Genomic DNA, 20,096 nt, shown 5'->3' on the forward strand with positions numbered 1-20,096 from the left:
TTTGCCATTCCTGTGGAATCATTGTAGTTGTAGGAAGGCCTGCTTGTAAAGCTCCCATTGTTGCTATTACAGCATTTATCTGCCGTAAATCATGTAAAAGTCTCCATTTTCCCGATTTCTTTTTTATTACAAAAACAGGGGTATTCCAGGGGCTGAATTATTCTTCAATATGTCCCACTTGCAATTGTTCTGTGACTAATTCTTGCAGGGCAGTAAGCTTTTCGGTAGTAAGGGGCCACTGGTCAACCCAGACAGTTTTCTCTGCCAACCATGTCAAGGCTACAACTGGACGTTCATTGCCCTGCATCACAGTGGTCCCTATTAAAAATCCATAGTAATTTCGACACCCCATTGAGATAAACAATCTTGTCCCCACAAACTTTGAGGAGCATCGGCAACATAGGGTCTGATGTTAGCTTGTTGGCCATCAGGATGTTTCACATTAATTACAATGGCTGACAAACCACCTATTGTAGCACCACCCAACCCCAGAAGTCCAAAACTTGCATGAGTGAGAGGCCACGATTGAGGCCAGCAAAGTCGCGAGAGTATTGTGACATCTGCTCCAGTGTCAATCAAACCTGTTACTGATATGGTTCCTGGATGATATCCACTGGCTGTGAGGATGCATGTCTTTTCTGGACGGTTCTCAGTTACTTTCTCAGTCCAGAACACTTGAGGTACTCCTGTTGATCCAAAACTTCCTGTGCCGCGACTTCGGTCCACTGCATTTGGAACAGAACTCACAAAAAGTACAATTTGAACAACGCAAGTTCCTTTCTGAATAGTGACAGGAGAGTCATCAATGGATACAATAGCATGAATCTGTCCTAAATAATCAGCATCAATAAGTCCTAGATGCACATGAATACCTCTAAGCGTAGTTCTTGATCTTCCTATCAAAAACGCACCCAAGCCCCGTCCTATTGGACCATAGGCACTGAGGGGCACTTTACATATTTCTTTTGTCAGAATGGTTACTGTGTCGGCAGTGGGTATATCAATCTCTGTGGAACCACTTGTTGGCCCTGAGTATTGTTTGCAAATGGGTAGCTTTGCAGTGCTGGGAAGGCCTGTATTTGCTGCTGTGGTTGTTGGGGTATTTGTTTTCCCACGCGCCCCTTCACGCTCTCTTGTCATTTCCCTGCAATATCTGACCATTTGCATGATATTTACTCCTGCATTGTTTAGCATAGTGCCCAAATTTAGCACAGTGATTGCAAACAACATTGCTGCTTGCACTTGGCTTGGATGCTATTTTCTGGATATTACACTGTGCCCTTACGTGCCCTTGTTGTCCACAATTATAGCATTTTAATGAAGGTCTTAGAACTGCAGCAAGAGCTGCCATTTTATGCTCTACTGAACCAACTTTTGAGCAAGCAGCAATCATTTCAGGCAATGTGGGTTCCCCAGGTAAAGTGTCAATAATCTTTCTGCAGTCTGGGTTTGCATTTCCTTTAGCCAATTGTATACACAATCTGTCTCTCAAAGATTCATCATCTACCTGTTTTTCAATAGCTGCAGCAAGTTTTTCCACAAATTGCAAAAATGGTTCTCTCATCCCTTGTTGTACAGTAACATATCTCGGTTTTGGAGCTGCCATTTCCATTGTTTTGATTAAAGTACTCATGACAATTTGCTGAGCTTGTGCCAAAATTGAAGGATCCTGCCTTGCCTGTAAATCTGGGTTAGCAAAAGGCCCAGTGCCCAGTAAGGCATCAACACCCACAGCATGACGAGGGTCGTGTTGAGGCAACTGCATATTTGTTAAAGCTGTGCGCTCAGCCACTCGCTTTCAAGTGTCTTGAAATACAACATATTGTACTGGCTGGAATAAAATCATAGCAAGATGCATGATGTCATAAGGTTCAAGCATATCTGCATTAATTACACGTATTAATTGCATTACCTCTGAGGAATTATTACCATACTGAGCCACTTTTGATTGGAGATCTTGCACAACACTCCAGGCAAAGATGTGATGACTGTCATCCTGCCCTGTTCCAGGAGCTGCTTTAAAAACTGGAAAAGCCATAGGGTTATCACAGGCAACATTTGCATTAGCACTGTTTTCCTGAGGTACTCTTGGAGCACCTAATCTTTCTATCATGTCCCAATTCTTTTCTTCAACTGCTTTCTTCCTAACAAATTCCCAAAACTCCTGAGGCTGTCGAGGAAGCCCAGTTACTTGACAGGGGGTAAAGTCCATGGGCGAGTAGGGCTAGAGCTATTAGAAGGTGAACTGTCAACAGTTCCTTGCCCCAACTCAGGTGTTACTGTGGGTGACTCATCACTTGATTCGCTGTTGCTGTCACTGTCAGGTAACGGAGGATACAACCTTGCAGATTGTTCATGCAGCTCAGAGAGGAGTGGGGAGTGGGGGGGCAGATGGCTGGGTTTCTTTCTCTGCTAAAGACATTTCAGCTAACTGGTGTAGCAGTGTAGTATATACAGGCACCATCGCGAGCTGCTGCGCAGGTGTGAGATAAAGAGGTTTAGGGGTCTGATAAGGAGATACTATGGTAGTTTGCCCAGAAGTTTTGGCATCCAGCCCAGGAGCTCTGGCAGCTTTCCAAGAAGCTTTGGTAGCCTGTCTGGTAACCTGCATGGCACCTGCACCTTCTTCAAGGATAGATTCACCAAGTTCCCCGTCAGAGGCCCCCTCTGCCTCATCCCCCCTGACAGTTTCTGTTATTAGCCCCGATTCTTAGTCCGCGTCCCGCTCTGCTTGTTCTCCCTCTGTTTTCCATTCTTTTAATGCCTCAAAGAGCGATCCCCAAGCAACAGCTAGATCGACAACAGTTTTATCTCCCGCTCGGATGACTTCCCACAGTCTGTCCCCGACTTTTTTCCATGCTTTAACACTAAATGCTGTGCCAGGATCAGTGCCAAACTCCTGTGATTTAGCCCACAGCAATATACTATGAAGGGCATAGTCTGAAGTATTAATTCCCTTATTTCTTAACAAAACTTTCCATGTAGCCAAAAGTCTCCTCCTCTTTAGATAAATTATGTCCCATTATTACTAGTTGGTGGCTCACCTACTTCCAGGTGTCTTGATAGGAGAAAATCAGGTCCGGACCTCCCTGTGGCTTCCACCTGCCACTCTCAGCTGCACCAACATCGCCTCCCCCACTACATCCCAGTGGGTCACGGTTGCCAGTTGCTAGGACCCCGTATGGGTCCAGACCGAGTATGTTCTTAAGGGTGTTATATCACTTGGCAATCACCAGATGTCGCTGTCGAGGCGGTCACGACACAAAGCAGAGACCATAAGCAGTCTCAGATGGCAACTCTCTATTATTGAACATGGCTGACCTTTTATACACTTTCCAATTGTTTATGCTTCTTCTACCCTAACTATTGGCGACAATAAAGCAACATAACACTATTGGTGAAAAGTTACAGTGACTTCAACTAACTTTCTAAAAATACTTCATCCAGCTGCAAAGTTCTCTTCTTATCTTTCTTCAATTCCCTATTTCTCTTGGTCTCCTTGGTTACAGCCTTGGAGAGAGCTCCTCATCAGCTTCTTCTTGCTTCTCAGCTTCTTCTTGCTCCTTTAGCTAACAGGCCCACTGTTAGCCCCTTCCACATGAGTACAGCTATAGCTTGGAAGAACTAACAGAACAGTGTGAAACTATTCCCACAGCACTATCTTGTTTTGGCTTCCTTGTTCTGCCACAGCGGTGCCACCAGCTGGCAAGAGCTGAGATCTCATCACAAAGATCAGAAACAAAATACAACAAAGAAGGGAAGTGATGACATCCAAGCAAACCTGCAGTAGTTGGGCTGGGAGTTGGAGGCAGGCAGCAGATTGAATGTGTAAAGGGATAATGTCCACTGCCACTGCATTTGTAGCATACGGGAAAAGAAGCTGTCAATAGCAGCAGCATGGAGATGCTGTAGGCTCCAGGCCAAGGAGTACAATAGATCTTGGTTCCATAGCCAGAAATAACAATGGCCACACACATACATGCCAAGCATGGCTAGTGAGAAAATGCTGAGGGAATCTGGACTGTTCAGTATAAGAAGTGAAGACCATTGCCATGAAACACTTAAAAATCCCTTTCAACAAAAACAGATGAGCTGCCCCACAAACTGCTTCATCTACACAGTGAATAGGAAAGCAAGGGGATCTGCAAGACAGGGGATGGTGAGGCAGAGTGGAAATTTTCCAGAATAGAAATCCATTTTGGTTTAGGTGAAATGTACGTTTATGAGTTAAGTCTGTAGCTTGCTATTTAGTCTGACTGCCTGTTCTTGAGAAGGGCCTGTGCTTTGAGGGGCTGCTTCAGCCAAAGGACAAGAGATAAGGGGGGAGGGGGGCCCCCAGACAGAGCAGGGCAACCTGACCCAGGAGTTCTTTCTGATAAGGAAGAATTAGTGGCAAGTGTCACACAAATCAGTGGAATGAATATATATGAACCTAATGTGAAATTGCGTGCATATGTATTTGAGAGGGAGATAAAAAAGGATCTGGAGTTCCCAGAGGTACACATCAATTTAGGGGAATGATTCCAACATGCACCAGCCCTGTAATAAACATACCGGCTTTACAACTTTCACAAAAGTTGTGGAGTTTGTTTCTGCAAATCAATGGGACAATATAAATGAATGCAAGAATTAGCTGCTGGGGGAAGATTTGGACTCTTTACTGCTGAGATTTAAGCTAGACACACATCTAGGAGGAGCTTGAGGAGTACTGACTGTCTTGATACTTCCTGAGGCCCTCAGCCATCCCCAATCCATTTTGGTCCCACAAGACAGTTGACAGGCCTCACATCATCCGAATGCTGTACTTGATGGATCATCCGATGCAACTGGAGAGTTAGTAACCCTGATTTCCAGGGCCTTTTCTATAGCTTAAACTATCCCTTCACCTTCTTCTCGCTTTCCTATGAGGTATCTGGGTAGAAACAAAAGCATCAGCCTGACAGGGGCCCTGTTCTGTGTTAAAGGGAAGCAGCACCAACAATAACCCTCTAGGAATAGAGCACAGCTCAAGCAGTTCAGATACAGCTTCTGCACTGAGGAGTTGGCACAAGCTCATCCAAATCCATGGCTGTGACAGGATGCAAGCCAGGAACCACTACCACCAACGCCTTCTATCTTCCTCCTACCATACATCTAACCCATAATCTCCTGCCTGTCTCCAGGGCCACGAATGCTTCTTTTTTTGCATCTCTCAGTTTTGGTATAAGGCCAGAAGGATGACAGGATAATATTCACATGCTTTTTAGACTCTCCTCTGTAAAGCCTACTACAATACAATAGATATGGCAAATGTGGACACATAGTCTCCCATAGCTTGCATACAAAGCTGCAGTTTGTCCACGACCATGGAAATTATCACTGCAGGGTGAAGTCAAGTGTGAAGAAGATGGGGATGCAGAAGCTACTTTTAGGCACATGATTTTAACCTTCAACATAAAGCTTCAATGTTTTATGGACATTCCTCCTCTCCAAAAAAAAACCCTTCCCAATTCTAGGCAGACAAGAGGAGGCAGGGAAATAGGACAGTTGGACAGAGGCCTCACTCTCCTATGAAATTAAAATATGGTGAAAGATCTAGTGCAACAGCTGCATTTTCAGTCCATAAGGTCTCTCTAAAACCCTTAGTCCTAAACCTAACTGTCCACCTATAAGTATCTGTGCTCAACAATATTTTTTAGAAAAATAACATGATTAAAAGGAAACTCTTGCCTCAGAAAAAATTAGGTACCTGTCCTGGTTTGAGAGGAAGTGAGTTTTTTGGGATGCTGTGGTCAAACCAATAGGTGCTCTGATTTGAATATTGGCACCTGGTGTGGCCACTGAGGATATGGATATGCCTCTGAGAACACAGGGGGGTTAAAAGCTGAGAACTCCCAGCGGGAAGCTCTCTTGGGTTCTGTCCGTGAAAGAGGTCAGAGCTCCCCTGCCCAGCTGCGGACTGGGCGGGGGAGGGGAAGCCATGAGGCCTGTGTGAGGTAGGCCGGGCCTTGGACAGAGAAGGGAGGTGAAGGCCCCTGCAGGATGGAAGGGTGGAGGAACCCTGAGAGACATCGGGCAGCCACCACCCCCTCCCCAGGAGAGAGAGAGAGAGAGCTGGTGTCTGTGCCTGTGCCACCTTGAAATTTGATAGCACAGCCAGCTAAGAAAAGGGGGGGGTGCAGCGAGAAGGTGCCCGGCAGGGCAGCCATGGGAGTTCTGGACAGGCACAGCCTGAGATTTTTAACTTTTTTCTTAGATGATAGAAACTTTTCAAATGCTGATCTTCCTGGAGTTGAATAAGAAGAGAGATAGAGATGAGATAAGAGGAAATAGGCCACGAGAGAAGTTGAGAAGAATCCTAGTTGGGAGGACATGATGGAGTGGCCTTTGGCTGGACTTTTCTTGTATAGCCACAGACAGAACCATTTTTCCTGTGTCTCAGAGACTGCATTTAGAGGGGAGGCAATGGCTTGGAGCCAAGAGAGTGCAGTGATGTTATGCGAAAGAGTGGCGTGAACAGAGACGACGGGTGAGGAGGGTGGTGGTGGTGCCCTCTGTCTTCAGGGAAGAAGAAGATCTCTGTTCTTGAGACCCCTCGGCCCCAGGGGGTGAATTTGGGTGGAGACAGGTGTCCCAAAAGTGAGAGACTGTGCTTTTTTAGAACTGGGCAAAGCATCCTTAAAAGAAGAACCCTAGAAGCAGCTCTACTCCATGCACAGTGGTAAGAGCACTGGGCATAGAAAGAAGATGTCACGATGGCAGATGATCTCCGGGCGGTGCCACGCGTGACATGGAAACACAAGAGGTTCCAACTGTGTTTCCAGGAGAAGCCTATGGTACAAGAGGGACTCCTCTCTCCTTGATGAACTGAGAATTGATTATCTAAAGAGTAGTGATAGACTGAGAGTTGATGATCTGAAGAGTAGATGTATTAGAAATTTAGTGGGGGGGAAGGAGGAATATTTTTAGAAGGTTTTCATTCCGAGTTCTGTGCGTGTTTCTCTTTATATATAGTTGTAAGTTAATAAAGTTTTTTTCCCCCTTTTATTCCTAAGCTGGAGTCTGCTTGCTCTATTTCTGATCACATCTCACAGCAGACACCAGGGAGAAAGTATTTTCATAGAGGCACCGGCATTGCGCCATTGTCAAACCATGACAGTACCAGAAGAAGAGAACAGAAAGGACATGCTTTGAAGAGTGTAACAGTCCCAACTCTGCCATTAGATACATTTACTATAGAAGCAAGGAGTGTTATTGCAGCTATACAGAGAACAGGACTGATGTATGAGCTATGAAAAACAGGAATAAGCTGAGAACGTGCCCTTGGGATATCAATCCACTCAATGGTGAAGGAAAAACAACAGTTTGCTTTGTTTCCTTTGAATCAATCATGTCAACACAGAAGCTGGACTGTTACAAGGAGAAACCCAACTGACCTGGATTTACTTGCAGTAGGATAATTACAAAATAAAGGAAACCATCAACCAAGCCAACAAACTATACAAATACATTTTATTTAGAGATACACATAGTAAGATGCACAAATCCTTCTTGTTTACCAATTTTCAGATCACGCAACCTCAAGTAGTAGAAAAAACCAAACTGCAGTTAATTACGATTATCTATGTAACGGGGCAGCAGTAAAAGACCTGTATGCCAGACTACAGCATGTTTAACAATACTCAGACGAGAATGTACAGATCTAGGTATTTAAAAAGCACATGGGGCATTGCCACATACACTAACATGTTTTTTCAAAGAGCAACATCTTTCTGGTATGTGAACACAGTAACTTGGTTAATGCAAGATGGAAAATTAGGCTCGTAATAGATACATAGGATCATAGTATGTTATGGGGTTGGGATGGACCTTAAAAATTGTCTTGTCCCAACCCCCCTGCCATAGGCAGGGATACCTCCCACTAGACCAGGTTGCTTAAGACCTTATTAAACCTGGCTTTGAATGCTGCCAGGATTCATGCATCCACAACCTCTCTGGGCCACCCATTCCAGTATCTCACCACCCTCACAGTAAAAAATTTCTTCCTAATATCTTGTCTAAATTTCCTAATTTCTTTCAATTTTTACCCATTACTACTTGTCCTGTCTGCAGTTCCTGATGAGGAGTCCTTCTCAGTCTTCCCTGTAGCCCCTTCAGATACTGGAAGGTTGCTAAGAGATCTCCACGCAACCTTCTCTTCTCCAGGTTGAACAGCCTCAACTTTCTCAGCCTGTCTTGGTAGGGGAGGTGCTCCAGTCCTCTTATCAATTTTGCAGCCTTCCTCTGGACTTTCTCCAACAGTTCCATGTCCTTTTTACGTAGGGGCCCCAGAGCTGGACACAGTACTCCAGGTGGAGTCTCACAAGAGCAAAGCAGAGGGGGAGAATCTCCTCCCTTGACTTGCTGGCCACGCTCCTTTTGATGCAGCCAAGAATTTTGTTGGTTTCTGGGCTGTGAGTTCACACTGTCTGCTCATGGTGAGTTTTTCATCAACCATCACCCCCAAGTCTTTCTACCAGGGCTGCTCTCAATTACTTCTCTGCCCAACCTGTCGGTGTGTCTGGGACTGACATGACCCAGGAGTAGGACCTTGCACTTTGCTTTCTTGAACTTCATGAGGTTCGCACAGACCCATCTCTAAAGTGTGTCAAGGTTCCTGTGGATGTCATCTCTTCCCTCCAGCATGTTGACTGCACCACACAGCTCAATGTCATCAGTAAATTTGCTGAGAGTGCCCTCAATCCCACTGCCCATGTTGTGTCCACATCCACATTTCCAGATCAAATTAACAATTTTCCTCCACACGGCAAATTAAGAGTTATGACTGACATGTGGAAAGCAATCTGTAAAAATCACTGTTATATTGTCCATGTGGTCAAACAACACACAGATGACCTAAAATGATCAGTTCTTCAGAAGAGTCCAGAGTACTTGCATTTAGCAAGATGGCAGAAGAGCTGTAATCCAAGATCCAAGCTCTTTGCACCCACAGAGTTCTTCCACATAAGAAATTTCAATTCTCAAATTTCGAGAACCCCATGTTCCACCTGCAAGTACACAACCAGATCATGTATTGTTGAGTTTACTTTTTAATTCCCATCTAAATGGAGGGAAAGGTAGGAAGTGGTGCTGATCTGAGAGTATAGCTGCATTGGTTTTAAGTTGTATTTAAAACACATGGAACCTGGACTCTTCTCTCCGGTGTCTCTCTCAAATCTAGGAAATTCAGCAGGTTCCACTGCTCAGTGCAATCCCTATTTTGTTTTTAAATAGGGATAGTGCTGAACAGTGCTTGGGAAAGACTGGCAAGGACTGTTGTGGAACTCTCAAGGCTTCCATTGCTCAAACACTCCATTACCAGCCCATCTCTGAGCATAGCCAGCCTTTGGCATTACTGCTGGCCAAAGCTAATAATTTTTGCCTTTTGAGCATAGAGTTAATCTCATAGCCCTACGATAGCAACGTTTTTTCACCATCCATGAAATATGCAAAAGACAAAAGTCTATGGAGAAAGCCTTTAAATGGGACCAAGTCAGCAAAAAAGTCACCAATGCATCCTCAATTTTGCCTTCAGTTTAGTAATAACACTGAGCAGCAGCCAAAGATGCCGGTTCTTTAGTTGACTAAAGTACCACTGATCAGATTAACAAACTGGGTTCAGATGCAGGGCACATCCACTTCCTGATCTGCTGACATCCACTATATAATATGGATGCAAGAGAATTTCAGCTTCTGTAGAGTATGCAGGAGTGGAGTCTCCCCTTCCAAGGTAGGCAGCCAGCCACTGAAGTTTATGGTAAAAGCACAGAGCGATCTTTCTACAGAGGGCAACAAGTTTTCTTTTTATTATGACTCTATTTTTCAGACTAGGTAAGCAGCTTTGAAATTACTGTTAAAGGTGAACTAAGAAGAAATGGGAGGAAAGTGCTAAAGATTAGAAAACAAAGTTAAACCAATCTGTTCTACTCTGAAAAGGAACTGTGGTAAAACCAGGACCTTACTGAATTTGAAGAAACTCCAAAGTTAGCAAGAACTAAAAAGAGAACTCCAGATTAAGTCTGCATTGGGGTACAGGGAAAACAGATGCAGTTAGCACAGGAAATATACATTAGAGCTCTGTGACCATTTATCAATGTCAATACACTGATGACTAATGATGCTGATTCTAAATACAAAGGTAGTCTCATGAATCAACAGAGTGCGGTAATGTACTTCAGTTAATAATGGATATGCATGTCCATGGAAGGCCACAGTAAGTGAAGAAGTGTTCCTGTTTCTATGTTCTTATGAATGAATTACCCTTACAGCTGGGAAGGGACATTCTGTATCAATCACACCATCCTCTATCTGCATAAACGACAGAAACCTAGCCCAAACTCCAGATGTCAGATTAAGAACAAAGATATCCTTTTCCAATTAAAAAAACAAAGCCAAATGTGTAATGTCTTTGTATGAAAAATAAAAACTAAAAAAACCAACCTCCGCTTTTCAGAGAGAAGAAACAATTTACAAGGTAACTGAACACTGAGCCCCATGTGCAGAGACTGGTTTTACATATCTGCAACTTTCCACTGTTCCATTTGCAAGTTGCATCAATAATTTTGAACAGTTTTACCTGACAGTTAAAAATGTGCACTGTAATATTTGAAGAGAGTTGTTACTATTTCACTTGACAGCTTCCATGATAGTTAAGGATCCAGTGCTGTTTCTGACACAGCTCATGAAAGAAACAACAAGCTGAGAAAAGCTGTTAGATGGGTGGATTTGCAGGAATTGTTAATAAACATCAGACTCTGTATTCAGAACAAAAGCCAAGTGTCAGCAAGCCCTGATTTTTTTTTTCCAAAGGCTTTGGATCTTATTAAATATATTTGGGAAAAAAACATTAAAAACAGTTCACCGTAAGACATTATACCCTCAGGCAAGAAGTTGTGACCCCTGCACTTTTAAAAACACCTTGTGTAGTTTGTGCATCATATACATCATAGGCCATGGGGAAGAGCCAGTATTTGTGTACACATTAGCATACAAGTGTAAGAGATGGTCTGAAGTTTTCCTTATTTGCCTCACAATCATTGCAAGGACAGAGACTAAGACCCTGAAGACCCCGACTGGAGTTCTGTCCTGGTTGAGGTGGATGCTTGCCAAGTGATTGTTTGCAGGTGTGCTTGCTGTGCCGCCACCGTACACTGCTTTGAGCAGGGCCTAGCAATTAGCGGCCTGCTCTGTATGCTTACCCCTGCTTCACGATACCCGCTCATCACAATAGCCCATGAATTTCCCGACCTCTCAGCCAGATGCCACCCACTTTAGAGAAAGTCTAACTTTCTGAGGTAACTTTGGTGATCTCCCACGGAAAATTCCTCATCTGCCTCATGACTACCCTCAAGGACGGAGATTGAAGCCCCCCCCCCCCCCCCAAGGACTGAGACCCTTAAAATTCTAACATGGGGGCACTGGGCTGACTGAAGCGGGATGTCTGCCAAGTGTTACCTGCAGATGTGTTTGCTGGACCAAGACTGGTTTCCCATAGAAACCAGTCCTGAAACAATGGGTCCCGAACTGGACTGTCTGTACTTGTTCTCAACTGACTTATTCTCCATTGTCCTGTACCTGTTCCTCTCCCGGCAGAGGACTATAAAAGACCCCTGAGCTAACCAAAGACTCCAAGATTCTCCCCAGTGTGACAAGATGGATCACAAGGATTTAGTCTCTCCGTTGGTAGCTATAGCCCCCCCCCCCCCCCCTTTTTCTCTCTCTATCCTTTATCTCCTTTCTAATCCTTCTATTGCATTTGCTGTGGGCACTCAATAAAAGGTGCATTTGTTTTGATTAATACTGAAATCCCCTTCTGTGTTGTTTTTGCACTCTGAGATCAGTTAACACACCATCAAGACCCCTGCTTGTACTAGCGGATCGTGACAACAAGCATGCACTGATAGATGTCACAGGTAAGACTGATACTAAGAAAAAACAGTGTATTGATTTGTGTCAACACCACATCCTAACACAAATGGAACAAGCCACAAGTAACGGTACAAACCTGTTGCAACTTCAACACATACATCTTAGAAAAAGACAGTGCATGTACCCAACCCTAAGACCGTGATGAGTTTGAGATAACTTTACAAAGATCAAGGTCCTAGAAGAGGAAGGCACATTAACCTCTGGTTAGACTGCTTTGGCATTATTTGGATGAGTCATAGTGATTTATATACCTTGAGACTGTGGAAGGCCTTGAAAAGGAAAGGAGACCAGGTGAATGGGCAAATAAAAAGTACAAGTTTAATGAGATTTTAAGATTCAGCACCTGAATTTTCCCTTTTAATAAGGGAATCCGGAAAAGCAGTTCCTAAGAAAACAACATATTGACTCCTACATTTTTGTTCTGAGGTCAAAGAATCAATTTCTAGGACTATAGAGACTTCACACTATGTTGCAAGGGTTGTATACACCCTCTCAGTTTCAGTCCAATGACCAGAATTTGTATACAATCAAGTATTTTACTTGGTGGTTTTTTAGGTACAGAAATAGTCATGCAGACCAGATTTTCTTAACTCTGCCAACCCTGGCACTCCATTTTAGATCTGTCTGTGCTTTCTTAGACCACAACACTCCCAGCAGGATACTAGAGGGAAAGGCCATTAGAAAATGGCACTTAATTGGGAAGATTACTTTCTGTCAAAAGCATTCTCTTAATTAGCCAAGTACCACAAGTACCACATTAAGAAACCCAGCAACACAAGCAAAAAGACACTTCCCAATTAAAATCCTTGAAAATTAACATGAAGAAACAAGAATTATGGGGATATCTACTTGATTTCTCTGAAAATGTTTCTGATTAAGCCCTTTTACAAGTACCTCCTGAGCAATGAATAAGTATCCCCTCTATATTTTTTAATTCCTCAGGAGTTCTGAGAACAATACCAAACACTGTTGGACTTTTACCATTTTTCTTGTGCCCCTTGCCCATCCTCAACATGCACCGAAGTGTTCACTTGCAGAAGCAAGGAAGAGCATAAACAGGAGATTCCTTCAGATAAGATGTGGCTATATTCTCATTTCCATTCTCCCTTGTCTGCAACACAGACAAATTCCTGGTGCCTGTGCTTCAGAGACAAAGCTACTGAAGGTACCGCAACACTCAGAAATGCATTTTAAGTTGAGGTTCTGGCTGAGGGGTGGCCAGTGAGGCACACAGGGATTTTCACTTAGCTTTAAGCTAGAGAGCATATGCCTGGCTAGCACAGGTGTCCAGGGCTCAGCATGGGCTGGCCAGAGGATCAGCTTGACCTGCATCACACATAGCTCTGCAATGGTGTTCCTAGGAATGAGCTGTACCTCAGTTCAGTAATTTAGTTACAGTGGTGTTACGGTGTGATGTCATGGCTTGCCTCAGTTATCCCGGTCCTCCCCAGGTGTCAATCACCTCTTCTTTCCCCCACCCTGACTCCTGCTGGGCACTGTCTATCAACCCAGAAATTCCAGAGGAGCATTGAGTGATTGGGCAGATTCAAAAGATGCTCTCCATCCCTGGGGGCCATTGGCCCATCCAGGTGTCCCTTTCACCTGTGACATGCCTGCCCTGTACCTGATTGGTGGTCCTTGGTTCCCCCTCTCCCCCGGGTTAAAAGGGCAAGCACACCATCTGGTCGTGAGTTTTGTTGGAGCTGTTACTGCATTCAGAGGCCTGTGGGCCAGGAATAAAGCTCTGGATCGAAACCCTCCAACAGAACCGACTCCTTTCCTTCACCTCGCCTTAAAGCTTCTTCACCAAGGTAAACCTGAGCTCCTGCATGTCTGGACTTGTCTCTGTGCGCCCAGCTGCAGCATCTAGCTAGCCAAAGGTGTCTCTGAGGTGAAATCACCACAGCTGCTGCCTTTTGGTCAAGCAGCAAGGGCCAGACAAGCCCAGACACGTCCCATCCGGCTATATTGGTAATAATTCCAATAGGGTAGCAATTGCAATAGAAGCTAAGAACTTCTCAGATACCTTGGAAATGTGGATTTATGGAAAATAAGGTTATCAGACCACCAGAAACAGATCTCAGAGCTCCCACCTGGCTGCTGTAAGATGCTGCTGCTTTGCCAAGATGCAGTAAGTGACAGCCCATCTGTTCTTGGTTTCTTGCAAGTAAAGAAAACAGGTGATCTCTATCAAAGCCTGCTTTATTTCACATCTGCACCAGGTGAGGGATATTAATTCACAAGATCCATAAGTGCCTCTCATCTGAGGGGCAGAAATTAAGACACCAAACCACCACTTGACATAGCTGTATCATAACTTAAATCTGTTAATTTTGCAGCTGCAAGGTATATACAAAGCAAGTGCTCAGGTGAAGGAAGAGGATGAAATTCTGGAGAAGAGTAACTGAACATAAGTATCTTAAGGATTAAGATACAAAAACAGCCAAAGACTTAAAATAGAGGCAGCAAATATAGCCCCATAATGCAGTTCAGGAGTTCCCCTCATTAAGGTAGTCACAAGTCACCCACAATGTGAATGTAACCTTTGTGGACAGACTAAGTCCAGTAAGATCACTAGGTACTCTTGCTATGATCTTAAAAATGGATCTATGTAGGTAATGAACAACTGGGACTAGGATCAAACACCTATTAACTGTTCTTTGGTAATTTATTCCCTTTGTACTAACACAAGCAGCACAGATGAAGGGAACCAAACAAATGGACTCACTTTGTTATCGCAATCCCAGAAAGCACCCAAGGAGAGCACTACCAATTCTTCCTATTAGACTTGACTGTACAAGGGAGAAAACTGGAGGAATTATCAGAAATAAGGTGAAGAGGGTGAGCACCACCCTCATTTCTCTGCTCAAGCAAATATTGCAAAGTAGCTTCTGCTTCCTTAGGAAGGTCTATCACATAATACCCAATTGTTACTGAGACATTGCTACCCATTAGAATCTATTATTTTACTCGTCACCTCATTCCTGGTAATTTCTCCATCTTTCTCCCTTGTACAGTCAAGTCAGCCAGGGATAATTCTACTACTGAACCCATGGTTAAGTCACTAGGTTTGATTACCTGTGATTATGAATACTGAAAATGCAATACCCAAAGATACCCAAATTAACATGGTAGTTCACTGAAAAGAGCTGAGTGATAAAATTAACTAGTTTCTACACTCACTGGCAGCACAGAAGATCCCACATGACTGGAAAATTACCAGCAGGAAGAAAAGTCCAACGGTCTGTTATAATTAAAGTTTTTTCTCTGCTTCAAGTGCCTAATGTGAGATAAACTAGAGTCTGTTCCCCCCCAGAAATAGACTGCTACTGTGTAATCCTCCCATTAGTGAAACATGTACTAGGGCAACTACCCAGTTCTCTGGTCTGAGCTAGCCTCAAAGGTCTGCCCAGTTTAAAAAAAGCAAATTAAAGGTCTCAAGCATGGCTTGACAAAATGCCAGCAAGACCATTTCTGCTTAAGAGGTCACCTCTGCAAGTACAATAGTGTAGGAATGTGCCCCCTGTTGACGAAGTGACCAAGTTATTCTTTGTCTGCTTAAAAAGGCAAAAAGCTCAGAAGTTTCTCTCCCAAATTAAGTACAAAGACATCTCATAGGACCTTTGGGACTTCACCTCAGACCTGGGGCTGTCCGACTGGACAGAGGCCAAGAGGTCCCGCCTAGGTAATTCACTAGAAAAGGAAGAGAACAAAGGAAATAATCGCTTTTGTGGGGTAATTTAGCAGGAGCAAGGACCTCTTGACCCTGGCTCAGTTTTTCTCTGTAAGAGCTTTGTTATTTTGCCTTTTATTAAACCTTTTCCTGTTTCCAACACTACCTCAGAAATCATCCTGCTAATTTTATACTGTTCCAGGTAGCTGAGCTATCTGGGGTGTGATGGGTTTCACTGAGAGCTCGTAAGACCTGGCTCGAAGAGTAACACATCACAATATTGCTACAGTAAAAAGCTGGGATGATTTGGGGTGGAGGAGGCAACCCCAAACAGACCATTCAGATGGGCGTGAAAGACCAAGGGAGGGAACTTGTTAAGAAACATTCCAAAAGACAGCCTGAAAATGCAAATGCCAATGGGTCTCAGCAAAACACAGCAAGACACAGTGAGCACAACTCAGTCACCAGACTGAATTTCATGTCATCTGCTATTTGAACACCAGGGTGCACTCAACTTGCCTCCATGAAGAGATGAGAAATACCCTGCTGTACAGTCATTCCTGCACTTCAATGGAAAACCACTGCTTCTCACACCATGATCCTGGATTTCAACTGATTTCTAAACCAGTAGGGAAAAAAAATCAATTCAAATAAGAAAACCTGTCTTTTCATTCCATTTCTCCTATGACTTATATTTGGACAGTTGGCATATCATCACCTTTCTCTGCCTCTTTTTCTAACCTTGACTGGACCAAAAGTGACATATGACCAACCACAAAATACTCTGAAACATAACATCTATAATTCTATATTGCTACAAGCATTTAAACCCACTGAAACAGTATTACGTCAGGGAGTTCTCGGGGTCTATCCAGCCCCTGCTGCTGTAGGTGTCCAGATAGCTAAGTCCCGCTAAGCACAACCTGTCCAGGTCCCTCAGGCAGGCCCCCAGCCACAGGCAATCTTAGCAAGCAGCTCAGCTCTTAAGTGAGATCAGCTCTTTGGTGAATTTAGCTCTTTAGTGATTTCAGCTCTTTGCATGCTAAGTGCCTCAGCAGACATGGGGAGAGAGAGGAGAAGGCTGTATGAGGTTCCACAGATGTGTCTTTATTGGCAACTTCTGTGAAGGGTGACAGTGACAGCTCTTCTGCTGAACAGCCCAGAAATAGGGGTTTGTATAGGGGTTTTGGGAAACAGTCCAATAGTAAGGGTCGAGGTGAATATGACCTATGTTCTTACAGAGAGATAACAAGGGTCTGAAGGTGGAAGAGGGGCTTCTTTGGTCCAGTCATCATGACTAGGCATTTCTTATCTTAGGCAACTGACCGCCAGGGAGGCCTTGCAGGCCCTGTGGCTGCTACAAAACAGGCTAGAAATTAAGTTCTCTCTGGCCCAATTTGTGTTCTTGCAGCACTATATCTAGTTTGTTCCCAGTTTTTTTGGGGGGATTTTCATAAAGCAACAAGGATGGCTCCCTCCCCATGAGAAGTTATCTTTGCAAGAAAGCACCATGAAAGCAGAATACACAGAAGCATATGAAACTTGAGAAATTTTACATCATTGTCCAGATTCTTCTGAGAATTGTCCAAAGCTTCTTACGCAGAAAAAAAGTGAGGAAAAGGGCACTCACACTACCAAGCTTTAGGACCACACACTGAGGTATTTGTGATCAGCTGGCAGAGAGGGACATGTTCCAGGGGTGCCATGGTGACCTCTTCAATAACCTAGAGACTGCTGACTCCGCAGAAAGATCAGCCTCCATATTTAGAGGCTAGAGCTTAATCCATAAAAATACCCTTTTTGCCCCCTCACCCAGACCTGGAATATGCTTCAAATTTATAGATCAACATCAGGGCTAGGGTTTCCAGATCAGTAGTTTTCCTTTGGCACTGGTGACACTAAGGGCCTAACTAGTTGTTTCAGCAGAATTAGAGAACGCTCAGTCAAATGTCTAGTTTCTTTAGAAAAGAGGGGGAAAAAAAAGGCACCTCAAACCAAGCCAAACAAAACAACTAACCAGAAATTGTTCCCTGTGACAGCGTGATCTTAGATGGTAGCCGGAGAAATAATCCCAGAATTACACATCCTGCCATACTTCACCAAGATTTGTTTTTCTCTGTATACTTCCACTTTTCAAAACCCCTAAAATAACCAAAGCAGTAAATTGCCATCACAGAACAACACAGGCACCAGTACATCTTTAAAAAACAACAAACAACTCTAAATAAAATATAAAAGCTTCTTTGCTACTCCATAGTTTATAATTTCACCATTAACTGATTCAGTTTAAGCAACCAACCCACAAGGGAAGTAGAATTATGAAACACCATAAAAAAAGATCTGTTTGTGAAGTACCCATGTCAGTGCTCAGTGTGAGTAAATTATACTTCTGAGACAGGTGAATGTCTGGGAGACATCTTAACAGGATTTTTCACCAGGATGGGAGGGAACTGCATTCCTTGCAGGATTTTCATCCAAGTGTCCACTACCAACCAGAAATTAAGCCCAAGTCTCACTGCTTGGAATTACTGATGAAGATATAGAGTCCAAAGATGAGAGGGACCACAAAGACACATGCGGACTAGCTCTAGGCAATCTCGCAGGAACTGCACATCGGGGACTAGAGCTACTCTACAGTGGTGGCTGTGATCTCCAGCAGACACAGAAGAACAGAGCATGTCCCAGCTTTGTCATTCTTCTCAGCTTCAGCCAACTACCTATTTGGCACCACAGCAGTGAGATACAGGCACACTCTGCTCCACTGGTGACAAGGGCATGGGAAAGGCATTCATCCCAGCAGAGGACAGAGGTATCAGTGACAAGCCAAGCTTGGTGCCTGCCAAAAGGCTAGGAGGAGTACCCTTGAGTTCTGCATTTTAGTGAGTATTAGGTAAGACCATCACCCTGGAATGCACACGCTTCATGGCTGGACCTGAAGGGTATTGGACCTATTCTCCCCACCCAATTCCACATGAAGTTTGTGGGAATTTGATTGCAGAAGGCAACAGGGGATTCAAGGAAAACCTGAGCCTCTCCTACAGCAAGCAAGATGACAACAGATGCTGCTAGCTCAATGTGAGCTAACAGCAAGCTATCTTGCTACATGGAAAGCTTCCAGCTTGCATTAGACAAGTCCAAGATGCACTCTTTAACCTCAGAGAAAAAAACCCAGTTTATTTATTCCATTGGCATATTAGAGGAGATGGCCAAACAGAACAGCCAAAATGGGAAAAGCTTCCACAACCTGGGACAAAAAGAGGTCCTGGGTTTTAGGCAGTTTATGAAGAACCCATGAGCTACCATAGCAGCATACTAAGGAATCTTGACTCATCTGAAAAATTGATAGATTTAGTTCATTTTGAAGGACAAGAACACTCATATCCCTAGCCCCCATTTTCTCTCAGCACCTCTGCAGGCCCTCAATGTAATGTCATCCTGCAATAGCCACACCACAGAACAGCCTATACAAACTCCAGTTGTGCAAGCTGATACCTGGGAGAAGCAGAAAAGGAACAATAGATAAATTTTCTTTTGGCACTGCTGAAAACTGAAATTCAAACACAAATGCATTTTTTAAAACTCCTGCACTTTGGGCTTGATGGGCAATACCCCAGAAAAATCTATCCCTGGGCTCCAATGAGTACATATTAAAATGACCATACTCCTCTATGTATAAACAGTGTCATTAGACTTGTACTTTTAAAAAATAAGATTAACCCAGACTAAGGCCAGGTTCTACAGATAAGCTATTACTTTATCTCTTACAAATATTTTTAAATTACAAGCAGTCCTCACTTCAGGTAATGGAACTGACAAAATATCTGAAGACACACAGCCCCTAGACTTTCACAGAAAGTCCAGCAGCAACCACGCTATAAGAAGGAATCCTATGTCACAGCAAAGAGGAGGAGGCATGTGGCCAAGACAGCCTAAATGTGGGGGAAGAGTCATTTGGAGTAAATACAATAAAAAAGGATTTTGAAACCCCTTCATATAAAAGAATAAGCAGGTTAAAGCAAAAATAATGGTTCAAAAACATGTACAAGACTGTTGGAGACCAACAGAAAATTGCCTAAAAATAACTTGCATTTAAACCAGAAGTCAATGGCATCACACAATTTTGTTTTTAAAATGGTAAAGAAAAGTAGAAATCTATGTCAAGATCAGCATTTATGAAGAGTTATCATTAGCTCCAGAGACCAGCATAATTCCCATGAAGTCCTGATGGAAGGGGGCCTCCTGCCACAAAGAGCTTCGTTCCAGATGAGTCGTAGCAGTGGGTATAAACAGCATTTGGGAAGAAATGTATGTCAGAAAAATAATTTCTCCAGGTTTCATCGTGATTCTGTTAAAGGAAAGTTTAGATTATTACTGCTGCCAAACAAACCCAAAACCTTGTTTCACAAAAGCAGAAGGTTGTTTCCAGAGCCTAAAAAGGGATCTTCTCTGTTAATACTCCTGAAGCTTCAGACAGATC

At 43.6% G+C, this 20,096-nt stretch overlaps 1 protein-coding gene across 3 annotated transcripts in view; it reads right to left on the reverse strand.

Annotated features, from left to right (window-relative positions):
- Positions 1–7,474: 7,474 nt before the first annotated feature.
- LOC132341455 (DDB1- and CUL4-associated factor 12-like) overlaps positions 7,475–20,096 on the reverse strand; it is a 96,903-nt gene continuing 84,281 nt past the window's right edge. For all 3 annotated transcript variants that reach the window (XM_059873040.1, XM_059873042.1, XM_059873041.1), the window contains exon 9: positions 7,475–19,964. In XM_059873040.1, coding sequence (XP_059729023.1) covers positions 19,806–19,964 — 159 coding nt within the window. In that variant the 3' untranslated portion in view covers positions 7,475–19,805. The remainder of the gene's footprint in view (positions 19,965–20,096) is intronic.

The sequence above is a fragment of the Haemorhous mexicanus genome, chromosome W (assembly GCF_027477595.1).
Source record: "Haemorhous mexicanus isolate bHaeMex1 chromosome W, bHaeMex1.pri, whole genome shotgun sequence".
In the NCBI taxonomy this organism is placed as follows: domain Eukaryota; kingdom Metazoa; phylum Chordata; class Aves; order Passeriformes; family Fringillidae; genus Haemorhous; species Haemorhous mexicanus.